Source organism: Andrographis paniculata, unplaced genomic scaffold (genome assembly GCF_009805555.1).
Source record: "Andrographis paniculata isolate CXL003 unplaced genomic scaffold, ASM980555v1 Contig62END, whole genome shotgun sequence".
In the NCBI taxonomy this organism is placed as follows: domain Eukaryota; kingdom Viridiplantae; phylum Streptophyta; class Magnoliopsida; order Lamiales; family Acanthaceae; genus Andrographis; species Andrographis paniculata.
The window spans coordinates 5,191,251-5,210,193 of record NW_026137598.1 but is presented as its reverse complement, the minus strand read 5'-3'; the positions used below and the strand labels follow the sequence as shown (position 1 = coordinate 5,210,193).

Below are 18,943 nucleotides of genomic sequence, written 5' to 3'. Positions count from 1 at the left end.
AATATTTTATACAAATAAAAAATATAAATATTTTATAAAGTTCTTTTTGAATAAAATAACAAATAAACATTTGATCGATCTTCATTTTAAATTTTGTTGAAGATACAATTTTTACAAGAAAAAACTATAAAGTGAAAATTTGATAAATTTAGTTATTTATTTTATTATTTTTTTTTAAAAAGACTTTTTAAAATATTTATCTCTTGTATTTGTATAAGCTAGCATAATTAAATATGTATTTACAATCAAATATTAGATTTTGGACCAACAAAATATTTTGTATCAATTTTAATTTAGCACATAAAATCTCATGCCGTAAATATCATATTTTATATTTTCATTGTCATTCAAATTTATATTCACTTTTTTTTGTTTTGAATTATTATAAAAAAAAAAGGCATTCTCATTTTCTTCTTAACTAATCCTTAAATATTTGTACTACAAATAATTTGGCTGTCTGGGGTCTTTTTTTTGGGGGGGTGGGGCTTGAGGGGTTCATTATTCTAATAAATTTTGTTTTTTCAAAAAATTAAATTAAATATTTATTTTTATTATTATAAAAAAAATAAATTTTACATGTAAAATGAATATATTTATATAAAATCAAATCTATTTTTTAAAATGTGATCTTTCTATTCAATAAGAATACTTTCATTTTGTTTTTCTTTAAAAAATATTTACTACATTATACTAATATTTTTATATTGAAAGGCAATTATTTGAAAATAGTGGAGAAATAAAAGACACTCCCTATATAAATTCTCTCTCTCTTCTATTTTTTTTTTTTAAAAAAAAATACTAAATTGGGCCGAGGCCCAAAAACATAATACTACACTAAATTCTATCATGTGGGCATAATGAAAGTCCATTTCTCTGATTAGTTATCAATTTTTAAAATTTAAAATTTAATTTTTCAAAATCAAATTCAATTGATTAAATAATTAACAATTATGTAACAATAATATTCCCAATCTTCAAACTTCATATCAAGCTTCATGATCCAACAACACTTCAGTTACCTTGGTAATTTCTACAAACAATATAGATAAATAAATATATATATATATATATATATACAAACATCACTTGTTAAAATATGAAATCAAATTATTCAACAAAATTAAAATTTGAATGATAAATATGGCCTTACCATGGCAAGAGAAAGTAGAACCAAAAGAGTTGAAGAACACAGTTTCATCTTCATGATTTGATTTATTTTTGTTCTTGATTTTCAGATTGAATGTAAAGAGGGCATATATATATATATGTTTGTGCATTGTAGAATATAATTGGAAATTTAAATATGATATTTTATGGAAATGACAAATTAAAAAGAAAAAAGGAATTTATTAAATATGGGGTTGGGAATGACCAAACATAAATACCTTATTAAGTACATTAATTTGAACAAATCTAGTATTTAGTAAAAGACTTCGTAGATTCCCACGTGATAAAAAAAAAAAAAAAAAAAAAAAAAAGACTTATCCCTCTTTATATATTTTTTTCAAATTTATTAATATTACACTATTAATGAATTTTTTCCCTTAAAACTATCATATATATATATATATATATACTTTCTTTTAAAAAAATTTGTATTATTTTCAAGGTAATTAAAAATATTAAAATACTTTTAATATATATGTAAACACAACTTTATTTTGGGTGAAGATATATTAGTTGTATTCATTATATATATATATATATATATCCATATAGTAATATAAATTTTAATGGTATTACTAACCCTATATAACTCTAGCTAATATATATGTATTTGTTTACTTATTTATATGCACTTTTGACTAACATTTGGATTATATATGTAGTAGTTACTCAATTTCAAAAAAGTCTAGTTTGTTTAATTTGTTTGTGGATTTTGAAGTTGGATTTAGGATTTTGAATAGTAAATATTAAACTAAAATATTTATTTGATTAATATAAATAGATTGATATGATATTTTATATATAAAAATAATTTTTAGTGAAATATAAAAAATTTAAAATATAAGATTTAAATTTAACATTTTTTGTGGAAAAAAAGTACATAGTAACATTCGAGTTAAGTACGCAGAAACAAACATATTGAGTTATTTTTAGTTTTTGTATTTTTTTTTGCTTGATATAATGAAAAGACTAAGGACATATTAGGTTTTTGTTTTCATTCCAAATTTAAATTAACACTAATTATTTTATACAATTTTTAATAAAAATATATATTTTTTAATTATAAAATATCACATAAAAAATACTATTAAACAAAAGTATAAATTAACATATACTTTAAAATTAATTTCAAACCACAACAAATAAAGATATAATAAAATTAATTAGTGCATTAAACCTATCAAGTAAATTGAATTTAACATCATTTTACTTTGATTTTTGTTAACTTTTTCCATTATTCAATTCTTAGAATATATATATATACTTTTTTCATAAATATCATATTCGGCTAACTATTTAACTAGTAAAAAACTAAATATAAAGTATCTAAAAAAGATTACTCCACTGTCTAATCTCGGCCATTGTTGACATTTTTAATTTAGAGTTACATTTATCTTTGACATAGATATTAAAAAATATTATACTTTAATGATAATTTGTGGTATTTGGGTTAAATAAGAAATTTACCCTTGTAGGTTTATTTGTAATAAAATGTTATTTATGTAAATAAGTGCGGTGAAAGAGGAATGTAATGGACGACTTAGATAATTATTAAATAAGAAAATGTAATTATTGTAAGTGGATAAGAAAAAAATTGTAACATTTGCTGCTGGACAAAAGGTATGTTAATTTAATTTGTTCATGAACACTTTCAAATATTCACGAACAAGTTCAAGCTAATTTCAATCATTAATATAACAAGCTGCGACTCGTTTAACTAATGATTTATATATATATGTTTATTTTTTAAAGATTGCGACTGCCCTATTTAGAAAACACACAAAAAAAAAAAAAGTTAAAATTTTAAAGTGGCTGTAGATATATCTCAGCAATTAGTACATATTCGTTTCTATGTCAATAAAAATCACACTGCGGATTCCACGTCATAAAAAAAAATAAATAAAAAAAAATTAAATAATATGTTGAACAGATCATCATCGGTTCCTGATACTCTATTAATAAGGTGCAATTAAGAAATTTGATTATTACAAAATTCAATTATGGGAAATTCCAATTCATTTAATGATTTATATTCAACTGCTTGATTCTTTCAAGATTGAACCAACCAAAAATCAATTAATCACAATCCTAATTTCATTAATATTACCATTTTTATTTTATTCTTTCAATGAAATTTCACGTTATATATATATAAATTAAAATTGATTAATACCCAGCCAGTTGTATCCCTTGAAGATCAAGCCAAGCTTTTTCTGCAACCTCAGTTTCCAGGTAATTCTTTTTTTCTTAATTTCGTATTAATAATTTTCATACATCTTATGTTTATATATTTTTATGTCTCATGCTGAATTTACATAAAATAACAGTGTGCCTGTCTGTTTGTTTGTTTGTTTTTTTCATTTTTTTATTTTTTTATTTTTCAAATTCTTGAGATTATACAGTAAAAAAAAAAAAGCAGCAATACTTGTCCCAATAGTAATTATACAAAAATTGAAAACACAAAAGATTGATCATAACACAAACATCATCATCAAACCCTAACCAAATTACTCAAAATACATATATATATATATATCTTTTTTTTAAAAAAAAAAAGAAAAAAAAGTGAAGAATGAATATAATTAGGGTTCGTGACTTGTAGGGCGTGTGTGATAAATGATAAGACTAGCCTTGGAATCGAAATCCCTTGCGAAACGACGCCGTATTGGCAAAATATCTTCTGCAATAGCTTTAGGCATCGGCTCCCCTTTCATTACACTCTTCCAATAATCTTCTGCAGAATTGCTTCTCCTACCTTCTGCACCCTGAAAAAAAGATTAAATTTTTAATTATAACAGACCTCGACCTTGACGACAACATCAATGGTGGTTTTGTAAGAATATAAATAATTTACCATTAGAATTAAAGATAGAATTATAAGCAAGGCTGCAAGAACAGATCTTCTGCTGTTCTTCCCCATCTTCTTCTTCTTGTTATTTTTGATTTTTGATTTTTGATTTTTTTTTTTAAATTATATTTTTTTGGTGTTGGCTAAGCTAAACATCATCTAACTGTGGAACCTCTGACTATTTGCTATTTATAAACCCTATTATAAATATTTAATAAAAAAAAATTTAAAAAAATAAAAATAAAAATAGAAAAGCAACTTTTATCAAGTGGATAATTGAGTATACAAATAATAGTCAACTCCCCATAGCATGAGTACAGCAACAACCTTTTCTTGCCTCTTGATTATTATTCTAATTAAAATATCACCCTCAAATTTAAATAAAATATATATACCTACAAATTATATAAGTATTAAAAAATAATTAATTTTAACTTATTTGCCTAGCAGTTTTTGTATTTATGCCTGTTGTTTGGCATCGGAATGATAATTAATTAATTATGATAGTCCAGATATATATATCGAAATGAAATGTTTTGATTGAAGCCTGAAATTTTAAATAAAATTTTGGGCAATGTGGCTATTATTATTTTTATTAAGGCATCTGGCTGTCTACTTGTCTACCAACTATTTAATTTGTAACTTGTATTTATCTGTGTATATATGCCTATGATTAGTTTAAGAAAATATCAAAGGATGTGTTTTGTTTGGATTTTGGATTTAGATATTAGGTTAATAATGTGATATTTTGACTCACATATTTGATGTTTTGTAGAAGAAGTAATATATTTTTATTGAGGAAATTTAAATTAGATAGACCCGAATTTTTTCTTACTTCAAAGTTTGATTTTAGTATGACACTATTTTTCCCAAAAAACTATCAAATAAATATATATTTAATATATTGCACATACTTTTAAAATTTTGTTATATATATATATATATATATAAACGGTCCGAGTTGCACACAAAAAAGAACAAAGTTAAATTGAAATTATAATTTTCAATTTTTTATCGTAAAATTTTACATCACACATTGTATCATGTCAAATGATTTATTTTATTTAAATTTAAAATTCAAAATTTAAAGTAACATTACATAAGAATCTCTGCATAATGAACTTCTATATGTATGAAACTTACTAAAAGTGATAATCGTGATCATTTTAATATACTGTTTTATTTAAATTAATTTAATAAATATTTATTTTTCAGTTAATTTTGGGTGCCTTGTTTTACTATTCAGAAAAAAAAATATTTAAATTATTGTTAGTTATTGAGTTAATTTTGGGTGCCTTGTTTTACTATTCAGAAAAAAAAAATATTTAAATTATTGTCAGTTATTGAAAATTATAAAATGTTACTATTAACACATCAATTTTATTATTTTAAATAATTTATAAAAAGAAATGATATATTTTTATTAGGAACGTTTTGTATTAAGAATTTTGTTTATTAGTCCAATCATTACATGTAAATATTACAAACTGTATACGGAAATAGAATACTGCATAAAGTATTCTATATATACTATCAATTTTATTTTATATATGTATTGTATAGTAAACTTTGTCAACTTGTATTTATGTTGTTTTATTTATATTACTCCCTCCGACCCATAACAAAGTATCCATTTTTTTATTTTAGTTCGTCCCATAACAAAATATTCATTTTTTTTTTAGTAACTGTACTATCTATCTAACATTACAAATACCCTTACAATTTACAATATATTACACAAATGACATTACCTTTGTATCACACATACTAATAAAGTTATTTTAGTCATTTTTACTTTATTTATACTACATCTCAATAAAATACTAATATTTCTAAAACTATGCGCAAAAACAAATAAATATCTAGTTATGAGACGGAGAAAGTATATAAATATATATTTATTTTATCTTATTAATTTAAGGTAATGTGGTGTTGATGTATGTAATTTGTACGAGCAACAATCAATATAAGTAAGTCACCTATTTTAGTTTAAGATAATTTTTTTTATATGTATAAAATATAAAAAATTATAAAAAAAAATAAAATATAAATATTATACTCCCTCCGTCCAGTTAGAAAGTATACATATTTCTATTTTGGAACGTTCAATTACAAAATAACCATTTCATTAAATACCTCATTTTTTCTACAAATACCCATACTTTACCTCACATCATTACTTTTATACCAAAAAAATAAGGGCAAAAATGTTATTTTACTACTTTTACCTGCCTCCTATAATTAAAATACTATTATTCCTTAATTTCTGCTCCAAAAGTAATTGTATAATTTTAGCTTGGACGGAGGGAGTATATATTAAAATTATGTCACCAAAAATTTATTTGTGTTAAAGTCCTAGCAGCACGTTTTAATCAATGAGGCATACATAAATTGACTAATTTTTGCTCTAAATTATATATACTCGAACCAACTTAATTATTTTTGTTTCATTTAATTAATTAATTTAATTTTGGTTTGACATGATTGAGAAGTTTCGAGTGGGTTGACTAAAGACAGACAGCATTTTTGTCATGGGTGCCTGTAAAGGATAAATGAGCACTATACATCTCTGTCCTTCTTATCACTTCTCCTTTCCATACCTAATTATTTCTTCCCTTTTGTCATTCTGAATTTTCTTTTTATTTTATTTTATTTTGTATATACGAGTACCATTTGATTGGAGTTTTAAATTCAAATCAATTATCAATTTAATGTTATTTCAATAAAAATATATTTTTTTCATTCTAAAATGAGAGGTTTGTTTTATCATTTCTATTTGTTTTCAAATAATATTCTTATTACAATAAAATAATCACAAATTCATAAAGTTAATTATTTTTATTTTTTATTATTATTACTACACTCGTTTTATTATTTTTTACTCTTAAATTGTTATACATTCATAAGGGCAATTTTTTTTTTTTGACCAATATTGTATACTCAATATCATATAATATTAATATTTTAAAAATTTTATATTTTAATTATTTTATTAGGATAGAGAGCGTTTTATTATTATTTTTTTATATAAGTTATTATATTAAAATATTATCTTTAAAAAAATTATTTTTTCAGTCGTTTAAAAATATGTTTAAATTTTTGGATGCAAATTTTAATAAATGTTTAAATTTATTATTTAAATAAATAAATAAATAAAATCACCGAGGAAGGACACTCTGTGTCGCACGTAGAAGCGTTGACTTGTAAATGTGACAATAATGGTTGAGTTGACATGATTCCACTCAATAGTGGGAAACAGGTTTGAACAGGAACGCACAATCTGGGGCTGTAGTTTGACTTGTGTGCATAATTTCTATGCCACGTGTCCTTCTCTGATTGATCCAGTGGCCCACCATAATATTGGAAATTTCGTAAAATAAAATAGATATATTAATATATTTTTAATTCAATAAAATTAAATGATAAAAGTACAGAGACACCCAGATCGAATCTAGCGTTGTTTAGTCCCTCGATTGATTATAAAATATATTTTAAAATAACAAAATATTAGAGTCAACTCAGGGATTAAGTCTGACTTTGCGGCCATGTGCGTTGTCAGATTGTGTGTTCATCATTTGACGAAATTGAGCATTAATTGCTTAATTAATAGTGATTGACTTTGGTTAATAGATTAGTTAAAATGACATAAGACTTTAGCTTTGCTGTTGAGCCACTGTTTCTTGGCTTTTTGCATCGTAGAGGATGTATCTGTCTCAAACTTATTTATTTTATTTTTATTCAACAGTGACGCCTGGAATTAAATAAACACACGTACCATTGAAATTTTCAATTCAATTTTGCAGCACTATTAATCAAACCCTTTTCCAGGGCACACAACAAGAAGAAGCAGCAAAAATGATCCCTGGAATTATTCCTTTCGTAATTCACTCCCTGATTCTGCTCCAGGTAATATTTCCAGGCCCTGATTTGATTCCCTAACCCCCAATTTCCAATTTCCAGGGCCCTGATTTTATTCTCCAATTTTACAGGCTCTTCATCAGGCAAAAGCTTTGCATAGAAAATTAATCCCTACCAATGAACATCAAGACACCCATCTCCGGCTGCCGGAAAACGGCGACCGCCGCGATTCCGGCCGGCCGTTAGATCCGGAACTCAATGTTTTCTTCCATTACAACACCCTGAAACCCGGGACGAGGATCGCGGTCTATTACCAGACAAACAACCCGTCGACAACTCCCCGTCTTCTCCCCCGGGAAGAAGCCGATTCGATCCCCTTTACCTCGACCAAGCTCCCGGACCTCCTCCGGCTCTTTGGATTTCCCGCCGGATCGAAACAGGCCGTGGCGATGAAATCGACTCTGCATCACTGCGAACACCCGGCCCTGCGAGGGGAAACCAAATTCTGTGCCACGTCCCTGGAATCCATGCTCGATTCAGTCCAGGCGATCTTCGGTAAGAATTCGAGGTTCCGGGTCCTGACAACGAACCGCCTGTCGGGCCCCCTCCCGCCCCTGCAGAACTATACCGTGTCCGAACAGCCTAACGAGATTCGGGCAGCGAAAATGCTGGGCTGCCACAAGCTGCCCTATCCGTATGCAGTTTTCTACTGTCACGGCCAGGCTGGCGACCGGAAGCTTTACAGGGTGCTGCTCGACGGCGACAGCGGCGGCAGAGTCGACGCGGTCGCAATCTGCCACATGGACACTTCTCAGTGGGATCCTGACCACGTGGCGTTTGAGGTTATGAGAAGTTCCCCTGGAGAATCTCCTGTCTGCCATTTCTTCCCGCCTGACAACCTGGTATGGATTGCAGGGCCTTGAAGATGGGTGTCTACGTTTTCCAGGGAATGGATTTTCTGGGCTATCGATTTTGTATAAAGGTTTGTTCTTGTGTAGTTCAATAAATGTGTGGTTTGATTGGGCCTGGATATTGTTGGTTATGGACTTGTTGTTGGAACCTTGATCTATGCTAACTTAGGTTCTATTATTAATTGGATCGAAACTTTTAAATGTTGTTTGAATGAAATTTAAATAGATTGATTATACTATTCATATTTAGGATGTACGTTTTCTTTTCGAGAGCTAATTGAAAAAATTATGACTTCGATTATTTTTTTAATGTGTACACAATATTTTAATTCAACACGGTTGTATTTAAACATAGCTATGTTAAAAGTTAAAACACAAATATGTGGGATCCAATTTTTTTTATTTATCTAATCAGATTATGTTCAAGTCAATGTTGAAATCGGCCACTATAAGATTAAAATTAATTAATTTTAATTTTAATAATATTAAAATTGATAAATAATAATAATAATAATCCATGAGATAGAAAATAATTATTTTGATTTACAATGCCACCAAATTAAAAATAAAATTTTTCCTTAATTTTAAAATATTTAAATGACAATATAATTAATATATGTATCTTTTTTAATGCAAATCACCTTAGATATTGAATTTAAGTACAAAAAACTTCTAAAATAATTTGTATACTTTGTTACAAAAATATATTAAATATACATGATATAATTATACATAAAAATAAATATTATTTTTGGTAATGTAAATATATACAGATTATTTTAAATTATATGTATATCTAAATATTCATAATATTCAATTCTAAAAATATTTCAAAATTATTAAATATATTCATAAAAAATTAATAAAATTAAAAGTTTATTATTTAGATTAAAACTTATCTCACACTAGTTCTACTGTTTAATAAAAATAATAATAAAAAAAATTAAGGAGTGTTTGTTTTGTATTTTGGTTTCGAAGATATTTTTTTATGTAAAGTATAATGAATTTTGTAAATAATATAAAAGTAAATATATTAATTTTTTTGAAAAATATGTTGGAAAATTATTTACAAAAGAAACAGCATACTTATACAATTGGATGAACAAAGAAGCAAGTTTAGCTGGCCTCAAAATCGGTACCGCTAGAAAAAAACTAGTTTTAACAAGCAAAGCAAGATCATGATGAATTAGAATATGAAAATTAAAGTAGTAAGTTATCTTAATTAGAGCCGTTAACGATCCGAGCCGAGCGAAGCTGAGCCAAATTTTAAGTGTTCGTTAACGTTCGCGAACAAGACTTGAGCTCGTTCGTTAAGCTTTCGAGCTCGTTCGTAGTGTTCGAGCTCGGCTCGTTAAGAATTTTTGTTGTTTGAGCTCGTGTTCGTCTTCGGCTCGTTTAGGCTCGAATAAGCTCGTTCGAATTCGTTCGAGCTCGTTTTTCTTATCTTTTAAAATTTATATATAAATTATAAAGAAAATTTAAAATTATTTTATTTATATATTTTAAATTAATATTTTATTTATTTATAAATTATAATTATATGTATAATATTTATAATAAATATATTATTTAAACGAACGATCGCGAACAAAGCTAGGGCTCATTCGTTAACCAAACGAGCCTTTTATGTTGTTCGGCTCGGCTCGTTAACGTTCGCGAACGAATTTTAACCGAGCTGAATCGAACCGAACCGAACCGAGTTCACGAACGGCTCAATTAGTTTAACAGCTCTAATCTTGATTGATCTCCAAACCCTCAAAATTCGGTTTCTTGAATGAATCCAATCAAAAAGTTTTTCTTTAAAACCTTACATTCTCTAACATGGATAAGTTCCCGGCGGCTTTAATGTCAGAGCTGTTCTGTCATTGTCATCGCCATCACCATCCCAACAGTCCCTCATCGCCGCGTCGCCGTCGTTCTTCTTCATACTACTTTCCTTGACGCCAGGCGTCAGTGGGAACAAGACCTTCACACCATGATGATAAAGTGATGATGATGATGAAGCCATTGATGCAGATGCAGGAAGAGGAGGTCTGTAACGGCATGAATTATACGATTGGGCCGTCCCTATCCCTGTGATTGGAGCTGGAAGAAATCTGGCAATAGTTGCCCAATTATGTCGATTTTCGTACCAGCGACCGCGACAAGATTCCATTGTTCTCCCTGGGAATTCCTTGCTTATGATGTTCCAGTTGGTGTTATTAATGGCGTGATCTTGCAACAGATCTTCTTCATCTTCAGTCCACTTCCGCTTCCTCGTAGCCGGCGGCGACGTCTCCTTCCTGTCCATTATAACCCTAATTGCTAAAACCCTAACCCTAATTTGCTAATTAGGAATTGCTACTGCAGATCAATTCTATCTCAAGAAAGCTACCTCAGTAATGGCTGTGTGTGTTTCCAGCACCTCAATCTAATCGAATCTGATCTAATCAATCTCAAGAAAAGAAAGAAACCAGTTTGTGCATGTGTTTCCAGTTCCAAGAGTGGGGTGGGGCGGGGTGGGGTTTAAATGTTAACGGCAGAGACGACCGTTACATAGAGAGGGTAGTTACCAAGCATTATTTAAGATATTATTATAAATTTAAAATTGATCCCAATACTGCTTGCTATTAACCATATTTTTGTTAAGAACTCTCTCGTTAAATTAAATGAGTCAAATACAAACATAAATTTTAGTTCTTATGGAGTAGTATATATTTTAATATTTAAAATATTTTAGTTTTTAAATATATATATTTATTAATATATACTATATAGATATATCAAATAATTTATATAATATCCGTTCGTCTAAAAATAATGCTATTTTATTTAAGAATAAATATTAAAAAATAATACTCCTCCATCCACTTTGAAAATTTATATTTACCTTCTACACGAAGGGAGTATTATTTTAATATATACAAGTGATGAAAATAAAAAATAAAACAGGAGTATCAAGAAATTTTTTATTAATAGTTATTAAAAAAAATAATAGGGCAAGTAGAAAATTATAAATAAATATTTTTAATATAAATAAGCTATGCATAAATTGAAATTATTGATTTTAACTTCTACGAAAAAGTATACATCATCTAACTTCATGTATAACGTCTAATAATTTATAATACCATAAAATACCTTTTTTTTTTTTTTTTTTGTTTAAGGACATAAAATTCTTTTATTAATATTAATTTAGTATTTATTATTATTTTTATAGTTTTTGGGCCAGAAGTAGCATATTCATATTTTGTGTATGTGCATATATATTATGTATTTTTGTTATTAATATTTATCTAAAATTATCATAAAATATCGGGCCAAAAAAGTCATTAGTCTCATTTCTTCCCTTACAAATCTTAATTGTAACCTTAATTAACTAGGGTTTGTAACTGAATCATTTTTTTTTCCTTTCACTATTACACCATCATTCCTCCCACAATTTCTCTCATTTTCGAATGCCACAAATTATAATTATTTTATTTAAATTAATAATTAATTTTAATGATACAATTAAAAATAATTATTTTGAAGATATCACTGAATAATATATTCGAAGCCTTCTTTCGAATAAGGTATCAATTTGTATTTTAGATTGGGTTCGTGTCGGATTAAAATATGAGTATAACAAAAAAAATTCAGAATTATTTTATTGGATAAAATCAGAACTCTATTTACAACTTGAAACTTGAATGTTACACAAATTTTTTCAGGTCAATCTGATATTGCTTCAAGCTACCTGATAATTAAACTGAATAAATTTGAAAACTTGATTTTACACTTTTATAATTTCGTATATTGCTTTTTTTTTTTTAAAAAAAAAATTAAGAATATTATTTTATTTTTTAATATATTATAATTTGAAATAAATAAAATGAAAATGAGGTTGGATTTGAGTTTCGGAAATTCGACGTGTTCTATTCATCTAACCCTTTTTTTTTTTTTTCATTCGGATTCTGGTTGATTTTATTTTTAAAAAATTCAAAAAAAAGATTTTTTTGAGTGGGATTAAGTTTTGAAACTCTACTTTCGAACCCCTTTTTCTCTCTTTCTCTCTCTAACTAGTCTCTCTCTCTCTTCTCTATACTCTATCTTCTTTCTATACTCTCTCCCTCTCTCTTCTCTATATACTCTATCTCTCTCTCTCTATCTTCTCTATATCTTCTCCACCTTTTTCTCTGTCTCCCTTCTCTCTCTAGCTCTCTCTCTCTATATATATATATACACCCTTTGTAATGTAATTACAACTCTCTATTTCTTCCAAACACCACAAATTACTCTGCCCGCCCATACAAATGGCTGAAATCGCGTTGACATCACCGCAGAACAACAACAACGAAGACGAGGAAAAGCCTCCCATAGCTCCGCCATATCCATGGGCCACCGACCGCCGCGCCGTCGTGCACTCTTTCATCGACTTAAGGGCGAGAAGTATCGTCAAAATCTCGGGCGAAGTCGAGTGCAAAAACTGCGGGGTCAAATACGACATGGAACTCGACTCCTATCAAACTTATTTCAAAATCAAAAGATTCTTTGCAGATAACATTTTCGAATTGGCCAAACGGGCCCCCAAGCGTTGGACCCATCCGGTGGCCATGGAGTGCCGCGGCTGCCGGAGCAAGAGCCTCCGCGCCGTCGTCGCTGAGAAGAAGAAGAACATCAATTGGCTGTTCCTGCTGCTGACGGAAATGGTGGGGCTCTGCAGACTCGATCAACTCAAGTATTTCTGTAAGCACAACAACGTTCATCGTACCGGCGCCAAAGATCGACTTTTGTTCCTCGTTTATTTGGGTCTGGGTAAGCAGTTCGATCCTGAAGGACCTTACGAACAGTACATGACTTAGAATTTGAATTAGGGTTTATATATTTAGGGCTGCTTTGGTTTGAATTAGGGTTTATGTATTTAGTGCAGCTTTGGTTTGAATTAGGGTTTATATATTTAGTGCAGCTTTGGTTTGAATTAGGGTTTATGTATTTATTGCTGCTTTGGTTTGAATTAGGGTTTATATATTTAGTGCTGCATTGGTTTGAATTAGGGTTTATGTATTTATTGCTGCTTTGGCTTGAATTAGGGTTTATATATTTAGTGCTGCATTGGTTTGAATTAGGGTTTATGTATTTATTGCTGCTTTGGTTTGAATTAGGGTTTATATATTTAGTGCTGCTTTGGTTTGAATTAGGGTTTATGTATTTAGGGTTTGCTTTCTTATTTTATTTTGTTATTTCATTGTCCATACATGAGTTTGTTTGCTTAATCATTTTTCCTCCCAACATAGATTCAATTCTCATATTTTCAAAGAAGAAAGAATCTATGACTATAATATTACTATATAATACTAAACAATTAAATAATTAATTTATTATACATTAAATTTTAAAAGTTTATCTGTAGATTAGATAATAAAATAACAAGATTGAGATAATGAATTGTTTTGTTTTTTTTGTTTAAAAACAAAATTTTGTTATTTTTGATTTAAATATATTACTCCATTTTTTATATTGACGTTCTTAGTTTTGCCATTCAAATTATTTTGTACAAATATCTTTTAATTTTATTTTTTATTAGTATTTGATTTTATATATACTTCTTCGCACATTTTTATTTTAGTAAAATTTATTGAATCAAAACATACTTATAAATCAACATAATTGATTAATCATATAGGATGTATTCAAAACTTTTTTATTTATATATTTCACATCTTTTATAAAATTAGTTATCAATTATAAATAAATAAAAATATTTTTTGTTTATTTTTATTACATAAAGTTTTATTCTCTACAAAATAATATTCATATTGTATATTTTTTTTTATTGCCATATAATTTTAAAATATTTAAATAGATATCCTAATTATTAATTGTATATATTAAATTTATTTTAAAATTATCAATATTATTAATTACATTACAAAAAATAATAATATTATAATTCACTGTTATAAACTAACTAAATAACATTATTTTAAATGCAATCAATTTGTGAATATAATTTGAGTAAATGGTCTCTTCAAATAAAGCTGTTTAAATGGGTTTAGCTCGTTAAATTGGGGCCTCTTCCACTAGGCCAACTTATTTTGAACCTTGTCCAACCCCATGATTATATATTCTCTAAAGATTGCAATTGAAAATTCTTGAACATATTTATAAAAAAATTAATATATTATACATATGTATTATTTTATATTATTTACTTAATTCATTATATTTTATTTTAGAAAAAAAAAAATTCAAAGTGAAAACACAAAACAAACACACCTCAAAACCCTAGTCAGTCCCACCGACACGTGTCATCATTTCGACACGCCCACTATCCTCCAGTTTCTTCTCCTCCAATGCTTTCCAATTCGTCCGCCATCTAAAAAAACCCCCGAACAACCCCTCCATTTCCTCCAGCGTTTTCCCCTGCGTCTCGGGGTACAAACTGTAGAAGAAAAACCACGCAACCGCAGCAATCGCACCGTAGAGAAAAAACGCCCCGCCAATAGTAATTGCATGGTAGAGGGACAAAAACGTCATTGACAGCACCCCACTGGTGACCCGATTCGCTGCGACGCCCACACTGCACCCCTGCGCCCTGAGCCGCAGCGGGAATATCTCTGAGCTGTACACCCACGTGATGGGCCCCATCCCGATTGAAAAAAATGCCACGTAGGACAGGACCATAGCTATGCACAGCGCCGCTGCCCAAATCAATTTCTCGCCGGAATGTGCTATTACGGTCAGCCCGATCCCCAGCCCGGTCAGCGACGCCACCATCCCCGCCACGCTCGACAGAAGCAGCGGCCGTCGGCCGACCCTGTCGAGCAGAAACGTGGCGACGAGGATGAAGAGGGTTTTGGTGAATCCGACGGCCATGGTGGCCAGCAGCTTGTCGTTGTCCCTGGTGATTCCGGCCTTCTCGAATATCTCCGGGCTGTACAAAACGACGGCGTCTATGCCGCTGGCTTGCTGGAAGAAGTGGATTCCGACGCCGCAGAGGAGGATGTGGCGAACGGCGGGAGTCGGGCGGAGGAGGAGGTCTCGCCAGACGCCTTCGCCGCCGCCGCGGCGTTTGGTGACGGCGACGGTGTCGTCGTCGGAATCGGGCGGTATTCCGGCGGCGTTCTTGATGTCGGATAATCGGAGGCGGGACTCTTCCGGGGAATCGGAGGTCCGGTCGAGGACGCGCTTGGCGTCGGCGAGGCGGCCTTGCATGACGAGCCAGCGGGGAGATTCCGGCATGGCGAGGACGCCGAGGGCGAGGAATATGGAGGGGACTGCGCCGATGCCGAGCATGAATCTCCACCCTAAGTTCGTCGGAAGCTTCGAGAAGGCGAAGTTTGAGACATAACCTAGCAGTATGCCTGCTAGAGATATTCATGTTAAATTATCCTCTCAACTAAATATTATCATAATTTTTTACATGCAAAATGAATTTACCCTAAATTCAATTTTATGGAAAGGAACAATATATTTTTCTATATTTACATATTATATGAGGAATGTTATGGTGTTAATTTTTGCAAATTAGCACCTATAAAATATAAAAATAATCCAAGTTTTTATTAAAAATAATACGTATTATTTGTAATAATTTTACTGTATGAGAATATATCATGTGTTGTATGAAACTATATTATTATGTATTGTTAGTTCATATATTATGTTTATATTATATTAATATAAATAATGTGTTCTTAGTTGCTACTAACATTGCTGTTTGCTGGATATTATGTGTTATTATGTGGCCGCCATATTACATAATTAACCAACTATAGCTTGTTGTGTCTCCTACAATCTCAAACTACCATTAATATTCCACGTTAAATTAGTTTTATTTTGAAATGAAATGCACAAATTTAAATTTATTTCATTAATAGTGACAGTAGACAACAGACATACGACATGTCACATATGTGCATATAAATATGTACGCATTAATATAATATCGCATACGACAATTTATTTAAATACAAAGAAAAATATGCACATGCTCCCACCAAACGTTAATGTGGGCACGATTTAATTTTTTTTTTTTTTTTTTTTTTTGACCCACCCCGCCGATGTTATTACAACCAAAATACAGGATTCGGGTATCTCTTTTGGAGGATTTATTCAATTTTTTTATTATTTATTATAAAAAATCCTCAAAACATTAAATTAAATACGTATTTTAATTTTTTATGTTGTATTAAAAATTAATATATCCAAAACATCACACTAATCCATTGTATCACATAATTTGTAGCTGACATCTCCAACCGACAACCAAGCAAAATATCTATAAGTCATAAATTTTATATTTAAAAATAATTAGTAGTAACATTTTGGAATTGGTCCAGCCTTGCACGTTATTGAATAATTCCCAGCACCAACTAGTCACGTTACTTGTTTTCATGTTCCCGAAGATAAAACCAAATAAAAAGAAAAATAAAAAATTACTACCTAGAAAGCAAAGCACTAAAAAATAAAAATGTATTAAATTAATTATACAAAAAGAAATTACAGTGAGTACGTACCAAAATTAATGGACACTTCAGTGATAGAAGTGAGGAAGCCGCGGGAGGAAGCCGGCGCGACCTCGGCTGTGTAGACCGGCGCGATCATGAGCGCGTAGCCGACGCCGACGCCGGCTACGAAGCGGCCCACCATGAGGAAAGCGTAGTTGGTGGCGAATCCCATAAGCAGCGCGCCGGCGAAGAATATGACTCCGGCGAAGACAATGGTGTAGCGGCGGCCAATCCAGTCGGAAGTACGGCCGGCGGCTGCTGAGCCGAGAAGCGAATAGACGTTGAGAATGCCCATAATGATCTCTTTTTGGACGTCGCTAATGTGCAGATCCTTTTTTATGTATATTATTGCTCCACTCATCACTCCAATATCTGAATTAATTAATTAATTAATTGAAAAATATATATATATATATATGTGAATAATTTGAAGCAGAGGAATTAATTTAATTACCATAGCCGAGGAGGATCGAAGTCATGGAGGCTAAGAAAGAGCAGGCCAAGGCATACTTGTTGGTTTTAGGTTTGGACGGCGTGCCGGGTTCGGGTAAACGGGTAGGGTCGTCGGAGAGTTTGCCGTCGGCGGCCATGCGGGTTTAGGGTTTTGTATTTAGAGTATGATTGAGCTTCACCTCAGTCACATATAGATATATATATATGTATAGGTAGATATAGATATTGAATATGTGAATATGGAGAGAGACAGAGAGAGAGAGTTGTGCTGAGTCTCTGTAGAGTGAGACAGTTCAAAGGATTGGATGATTACCTTGCAATTTAATTGGTTGAGAAGGCCGGGATCTAAACTCCGGATGTACGGTCACCTTTAATTAATATTAATGGCACGGAGTTGAGAGGCCGGAGGTTCAATGAACTTTATTTAACGCTTACACTGGTGTTGGGGTCCATGGACCCACGCTGAAATCGGGTCGACATAGGTGAAGCATTTTACAAATTTTTTTTATCATTTTTTTTTTTTTTTTTTTTTTTTTTTTTTTGCATTTGACAAGTTGATAACGAATGAATGTGTACGTGGAACTAATTAAGGGGCTGATTATGCTAATCGATTCTTAGTGATATTATACAGATCGAGCACATGGCTAGAAACCACGACAACATGAATTGTGTAGATTATTATTTTGTATAGTCACTTCGTAATATGTATTCAATTTGTGTTCTTTAACATAGGGCATGTGTTTGTAAATTATTATTATTATTATTATTATGTATTGTTTGTATTTGTTTTATGTTAATACATAACATGTGTTTGGCTTAGAGGTGGGCATAGGTCGGATATTTGGACAAACAAACCCTATATTTAATTTTTATGGTAATTTTGAATATGTAGTTTTATTGCAACTTGTGTACATTGCGCTGTAATTTTGCACAAACCAAATATTGAACATAAAAGAAAACAACGAGTAGAGATCGGAGGTTTATCGAATTGCATTTAAAAATAACAGTTGTCAATTCTCACATCATAATATATAAACGAGAAGGGCATATATCAATTTTGCAAATATGAACACAATCATTTAAATAGTAAAAAATAATAAATGTCTAGTTCAAGTATATTTTTTGATTTCTAAGATATGTTTCTTTTAGAGTGTTGAATTAAATTTTGAATTAAGTTTGCATTTTTTTTAATTTAAATAATATTAAATCTACCATGATTTTCTGTTTTTTCGTGA

General features: G+C 30.0%; 4 protein-coding genes across 5 annotated transcripts; 2 read left to right on the top strand and 2 right to left on the bottom strand.

The window, feature by feature from the left end:
• Nucleotides 1-7,774: 7,774 nt before the first annotated feature.
• On the top strand, nt 7,775-9,073 carry LOC127261027 (BURP domain protein USPL1-like). The gene is made up of 2 exons (XM_051289161.1): nt 7,775-7,921; nt 8,005-9,073. The coding sequence occupies exons 1-2, from the start codon at nt 7,871-7,873 to the stop codon at nt 8,794-8,796; spliced, it is 843 nt and encodes a 280-aa protein (XP_051145118.1). The 5' UTR covers nt 7,775-7,870; the 3' UTR covers nt 8,797-9,073.
• Nucleotides 9,074-10,600: 1,527 nt separating this feature from the next.
• Nucleotides 10,601-11,074, bottom strand: LOC127260433 (uncharacterized). The gene has a single exon (XM_051288166.1). It carries the CDS (start codon nt 11,072-11,074, stop codon nt 10,601-10,603), a length of 474 nt encoding a protein of 157 aa, XP_051144123.1.
• Nucleotides 11,075-13,058: 1,984 nt separating this feature from the next.
• Nucleotides 13,059-13,607, top strand: LOC127260432 (uncharacterized). Its single transcript, XM_051288165.1, has one exon. It carries the CDS (start codon nt 13,059-13,061, stop codon nt 13,605-13,607), a length of 549 nt encoding a protein of 182 aa, XP_051144122.1.
• Nucleotides 13,608-14,887: 1,280 nt separating this feature from the next.
• LOC127260548 (polyol transporter 5-like) lies at nt 14,888-17,906 on the bottom strand. Of its 2 annotated transcripts, none has more exons than XM_051288309.1 (3): nt 17,710-17,906; nt 17,265-17,627; nt 14,888-16,112 (listed from the first exon to the last, which is right to left on the bottom strand). In XM_051288309.1, the coding sequence occupies exons 1-3, from the start codon at nt 17,843-17,845 to the stop codon at nt 15,031-15,033; spliced, it is 1,581 nt and encodes a 526-aa protein (XP_051144266.1). In that variant the 5' UTR covers nt 17,846-17,906; the 3' UTR covers nt 14,888-15,030. The 2 variants fall into 2 exon arrangements, with proteins under 2 accessions (XP_051144266.1, XP_051144267.1); XM_051288310.1 differs by having other exon boundaries at nt 14,888-16,109; nt 17,710-17,905.
• Nucleotides 17,907-18,943: the final 1,037 nt, after the last annotated feature.

Bases quoted from the DNA above. Each gene is read 5' to 3' on its own strand.
- LOC127261027 (XM_051289161.1), top strand. From the start codon at position 7,871: ATGATCCCTGGAATTATTCCTTTCGTAATTCACTCCCTGATTCTGCTC. The intron at 7,922-8,004 runs GTAATATTTCCA...CCAATTTTACAG, and splicing joins ACTCCCTGATTCTGCTCCAG to GCTCTTCATCAGGCAAAAGC.
- LOC127260433 (XM_051288166.1), bottom strand. From the start codon at position 11,074: ATGGACAGGAAGGAGACGTCGCCGCCGGCTACGAGGAAGCGGAAGTGG.
- LOC127260432 (XM_051288165.1), top strand. From the start codon at position 13,059: ATGGCTGAAATCGCGTTGACATCACCGCAGAACAACAACAACGAAGAC.
- LOC127260548 (XM_051288309.1), bottom strand. From the start codon at position 17,845: ATGGCCGCCGACGGCAAACTCTCCGACGACCCTACCCGTTTACCCGAA. The intron at 17,628-17,709 runs GTAATTAAATTA...TAATTAATTCAG, and splicing joins TTCGATCCTCCTCGGCTATG to ATATTGGAGTGATGAGTGGA. The intron at 16,113-17,264 runs GTACGTACTCAC...GAATATCTCTAG, and splicing joins TGAAGTGTCCATTAATTTTG to CAGGCATACTGCTAGGTTAT.